Source organism: Eurypyga helias, unplaced genomic scaffold (genome assembly GCF_000690775.1).
Source record: "Eurypyga helias isolate BGI_N326 unplaced genomic scaffold, ASM69077v1 scaffold33791, whole genome shotgun sequence".
NCBI classification, from domain to species: Eukaryota; Metazoa; Chordata; class Aves; order Eurypygiformes; family Eurypygidae; genus Eurypyga; species Eurypyga helias.
Window position 1 is genome coordinate 27,709 of NW_010230737.1, and position 5,307 is coordinate 33,015.

General features: G+C 43.6%; 1 protein-coding gene across 1 annotated transcript in view; it reads left to right on the forward strand.

Moving 5' to 3' along the window:
- ARNTL2 (aryl hydrocarbon receptor nuclear translocator-like 2) overlaps positions 1 to 4,453 on the forward strand; it is a gene marked incomplete at its 3' end in the record, with an annotated part of 24,185 nt that extends 19,732 nt beyond the window's left edge. The window contains exons 14-15 of the mRNA XM_010160842.1: positions 2,298 to 2,385; positions 4,235 to 4,453. Of these exons, the coding sequence (XP_010159144.1) occupies positions 2,298 to 2,385; positions 4,235 to 4,453 (307 nt within the window). The remainder of the gene's footprint in view (positions 1 to 2,297; positions 2,386 to 4,234) is intronic.
- Between the last annotated feature and the right edge of the window lie 854 nt (positions 4,454 to 5,307).

The following is a 5,307-nucleotide window of genomic DNA, read 5'->3' on the forward strand; positions in this document are numbered from 1 at the left end:
CAGTGTAGTTCAAGGTCCCATATACTTCTTTGCACTGGCACTTTTGCAACTGGACCTAAAAGAGTAGTAACATTAAATCTTCCATGAAGAAGTACGCCAGTTTTGGCAACAGTGGTAGAGGTATAAGGAATAGTTTCATATCATAGAATATCCTGAGTTTTCCTGCTCAGGGACCCATGGGGGTCATCAAGTCCAACTCCTAACGCTACATGGGGCAACCAAAAAGTTAGACTGTATATCTGTGTTGTTCAAATACTTCTTGAACACCAGCAGGCTTGGGGTCATGGCCGCTTCCCTGGGGAGCTTGTTCCAGTGCTTGATCATCCTCTCAGTGAAGAACTTTTTCCTACTATCTTTCCCTGATACAGCTTTAAGGGGTTGCCCACATCCTGTCACTGGACACCAGCAAGAAGACATCAGCACCTCCCTCTGCTCTCCTCCATAAGGAAGTTGTAGACCGCAGTGAGATCACCTCTCATTCTCCTCTGAGAGCTGTTCCTCACGAGTCACGCCCTCTAGTCCTTTCTCCAGCTTTCTTGCCCTCCTTTGGACACACTCTTACATTTTGCTCTTTCTTACATTGCGTAGCCCAAAACTGCACAGAGTACTTGAGGTGAGGCCACAGCAATGCTGAGTCTAGCGGGAGCATCGCTTGTTTTGACCAGTTAGCTACACTGTGCTTAGTGCACCCCAGGATACCAGGATGTCCCTCCTGGCAGCCAGGGCGCACTGGGGACTCACGCTGAGCTTACCATCAACCAGATCCCCAGATCTCTTTCTGCAGGGCTGCACGCCAGCCTCTTGTCCCCTGATCTATGCCTACACCTATCTGCCATGGCATAGTCAGCACCTGCTGTTCCAGGAGTAATCTGACTCGTCGGCTTGTCCGTGCAGATGTTGTGGGAAACTGCAAAAGCATCAGTTGAGTCCAACTCACAAACATCCAATGTATCTTCTCATCCCCCGAGTCAGTCACCTCCTTGTAGAGGTCTGCTAGGTTGGTGAAGTGTGATTTTCCCCTTTGTAGATCCATGCTGAAGTCCAGGATAACACATTTTCTCCTAGCAATGTGATTGTCTTCTCAGCCATCTCTTCACCAGAAGGCAGTTTTTAATTTTCTGAACAGTGAAAACCACGGTCAGAGCCTGAGAGTGCGATGAGCGTGGACGTTTCTTACTCTGTTGCCGCTATTTCGGAATCACCTTCCGACGATGAAGTTGCATCCCTTTATTAGAGTAGTCAAATGGCACAGGGAATCATTCCTTTTCAGTGAAAGGAAGAAAAGAATGCACAATTTAGTTGCGATGAGATGAAAAGGTTGCTATCCCGCAGCACGTTGGCAGGTTGCTGTCATTATCCAGCAACGAGGAGGAAAAGCCCTGGCCACAGAAACGGGACTGATGCCCTCAGCAGGGAAGATGGGACGTTACCGTTTGGTAATACCGTTGTTGATGTATTCCTCAGTTCCACTCTTCTGTATGAAGTACCGCTTACCAAGTGGCGCGTTGGATATTGGAATGTAGGGATCTAACGCGTATTCCACCCCAATAACTCCACTCATTTAAGATAGGCTGTTTATTCACCCCTTTTCTCTTTTCCCCAATCCCTTATCACATTTTGGATCTGAGAAAGCGACAGAAACAGAAGCATCCAGAGTGTCCCAATTCTCTATAGCCTTGTGTTTTGGGAGTCAGGAAGCGCAGGGGGAGATGGGAACAAGCTGTCCAGAGGGCCCCAGTACGGCGTTTTCACTGTGAGCGTCAAGCCTGGCTGGTTCGGTGAGGGGGGACGGGCAGCATCTCCAAGGTTCTGCTGAAAGAACAAGCGGGCTTTACTTTGAGCTGGAATTTTGTGAAAATATGGAAAGACAGGTGTAATAAAATAATAGTAGAGGGAGTCTTAGAAGGATGTGGTGTTTGCCCTCCACTGTTTAGCAGAACTTCCTTACGTTGTCTGTGTTCTGAGTGTGTTTGAGATGTACTTGTTTGTCCCAGTGCGCGTAACGCCGAAATCTGTTACTCTCTGGTCTGTCGGTGCTGGTGATTCAACATGGCAGTAGAAGTGTGCTCAAGTAATTCTGACCCATGGCCTTTATTGATCTCTTCTGCTCTTTGTGTTAGCAAAACTTGGAGCAGGAGATTGTGGAGCCTTCAGGAGAATATAAGACAACAGTGTCTCAGATTAGCGGCCTCATGCTTCGTCACTGGGGAGGTCTCGTGGGTTCTGCGACACATAGGCTATTGCTCACTTTATGATCGATGTGACTTGGTAAATCAACTAAACATATACAATTTTAGGTTGCATTCTTCACCGTCTGGGGAGCTAAGTCCGTCACATCTCTTGAGAAAGTCACCTTCTCCAGCTTTAACTGTAAACTGCAGCCATGTGAGTATGTCACTGCCTGTGAAAACCGGAGAGTACGAGGTTCATGTCAGACAGCTCAAGGATATGTTTGAATCGGGTTGCCCTCACTTGCGTTTCTGTGGGAGAGTGTGAAGGTATTGCCAGCTACCTGGCCGCTGTGAACGCCTGTGGAGAGGTGTGACAGCAACAGAAGTTCCAGCCTCATTTTACGGGGGCATCAGTTCAAGCTTTAAGGGGCTTTTCCAGAGGCTGAGGGAACTACAGTCTCCACTCAGTTATTAGGATCTCTGTGGAAGCCCTACAGATACGCTAACTAGGTGTGATTCCTGTCATAAGGACTCTTCTGGGTCTGGAACTGCATTAAAACTTTTGCTAAATAACCGTCAGAGTGTTCCTACCGGTTCGGTTTGACAGCCTAAATACCAGCTCTTGTTTTCCCTGGCTTGTACTTTTGATCGCAGAGTTCTCAAAGACCCTTTAAGAAAACCTATGCTGTGTATTCTCAGTTTTGAAATGTTTAACGTTTTAATGCGTAGGTATTTTGGTAGTCTTTGAAAAATTGATGGAATATGCTGTTTTGCTAATCCCAGTAGTGCTGGTAACACCACAAACTATAACTGTCATAGGGATTGCCCATAGCCGTGGAATAACTAACATATTTACTGAAGTATATTGTATGTTTTACATTGTGCACTGCATAAACAGTCACTTCTCCAGCAGCACTTCTGTGTAGGTAAATTTATTTCCATTTAAAGACAGTTTATCTCCTCATTTCAGTTTTCATCTCCTAACAATACTATTCTGGACTAGGGATTTTTTGGGCTTCCTGCCTTTTTTAGGATCGGTTCTAACCCTGCATTACCACAGGGCTTTCTCCCTAAGAGTTGCTTGACTAATATGTATACTGAACTCTCTAAATCATGCAGCATCTCATCACAAGGATAACTTTATCGTATTCATTGAAAGTCTTTCTTTATTCTGTGCTTTGGTATCCCATTTGTTCCTAAAATGCTTTTGTAAAGCATTTCAACCTTATTAATTTCCTAGTCGAATATACGCCAGTTGGGCAACCCAAGAAATCTCTCCTGCTAAATTGCACGTGTGTGTTACATGAAACGAATGAGAAAAGAAAAAAACAAACCTGTGGATTTTGGGTTTTTTTCTGATATGTTTGGGTTAGGGTGATTTCCATCTCTATTGTTGCTAGCTTCATTTTTTCCGAAGTGCAAAAAGTAATTTCAGACTACTTAAATTTTTTTATCATGTTGGTAACAGGAGCTTTTTTTTTTCTCTCTGATATGTTTGGGTTAGCGTGATTTCCATCTCTGTTGTTGCTAGCCTCATTTTTCCAAAGTGCAAAAAGTAATTTCAAACTACTTAGATTTTTTTATCATGTTGGTAACAGGATCCGAAATAACTGAAAAGCTACAAGTTTGTGATTTATATAGTTTAATGCGTATGGAAGATGGGGGGTGTGTGTGGGGTGTGTTACCTTTTAGCTAGAACGTGCCCATGTTGACAAATGTGATGTCCCTGGGAAGTTTGCAGTTTATGGTAGACATGGGAAGTACACAGCGGTACAATCTGCTGTGCTGGATTTATTTGAATATTGAGTTAGACCCTCAGCAAAGTGGGTGCCATCGATGTGAAGTACTTTTGACAGGTGTGTGAGTAACACCTGTAGTTTTAGCCAAGTCCGGCGCTATGTGGACTTCTAAAAAAATAATTTTAAAAGCACCTCTTGCATGTTTTTCATTTATTCTGTTCAGTTCTTGCTACTTTGACAGTGATTTAAAACATTGCTGTAACGTGATCATTGTGGCTAAATTTAGGATTTAATTCTTCCCTTTTACTACTTCTGTTCCTTCAGGTGCCAAATAAAGAGTTGATTCAGTTATGTCCTTCGGAAACAGAAGTTCTAGAGACTTCAGAACAAAACCAGGGTGCTATTCCATTTCCCAACAACGAGCCTCTCCTCAGTAAGATTTCTCTCTTGGGGATATTTTGGGGGTTGCAGGGAAAGATATTTGTGACAAACGGCATCATTTCTGAGCGCACCACGTGGCAACCGTGTGCACGTTGTGAAGAGGTTTGCCTGTCTTAAAACGGGAGGACTCTGGGGTGTCTTATCACTGGGAGGCAAACAGGTACATGTGATCAGTGGTATGACAAAAATAACATCCTGTAACAGGTTTGCCATCGCATTCTTGCATGCCACAGTTTGAGTTAGGTACTTACTAGTTCTTTCTCCAGACAGGAGATGGCTAAGGAAAAGCATTTCGGTGTGGTGTAAGAGAACTGGTTGTAATTTGTAAACTATTGTCCTTTTAGTATTTTATCTCTTTGTTACCTGCAAGCTATGAAGTCAGTACCAAGAGCTAGTCAAAGTGTTTCAGAAAGAAAAAATTCCTTTTTCTTTCCCCTCCATCAGGCGTGCACTAAGGCAACAGTTTGCCTGGATAGATGATTCCCTGACCCTGAAAGGAGAGAATACCGTTGTATTGCCTTGAACATAAAAGGAAAAGTGCTGTAAAAACAATGTTTATGTGTACCCTGTATTTCAGCTCTTAGAAACTTTTCATCTCCCTCTTCTATTTCTGTTAAGAGAGATTGATTTATTTATGTATTGATGTATAACCTAACTCTTCCAGTTCAGCTAGGAGACCTTTATATTAAAAACAACCAACCACAAAACAAAATGGGGGGAAAAAAAAGCACTACTCCTCAAATAAGTGTTTTGGGGAAAAAAAACCATGAAACCCAACATTTATCCAAGATAGGCAAGGAAACGTCTTTCACTGGTACTTGAGATAAAGCATTTTACTGTTACTGATGTCTAGAGGTAGCACGCGGTAAGATTCCAGGAGCTCACCTGGCATAGGACGTCAGATGGGGGTTCAGGTGCAGGGTTGTGTTGCCCACTAAGGTGACATAGTGTGCTGG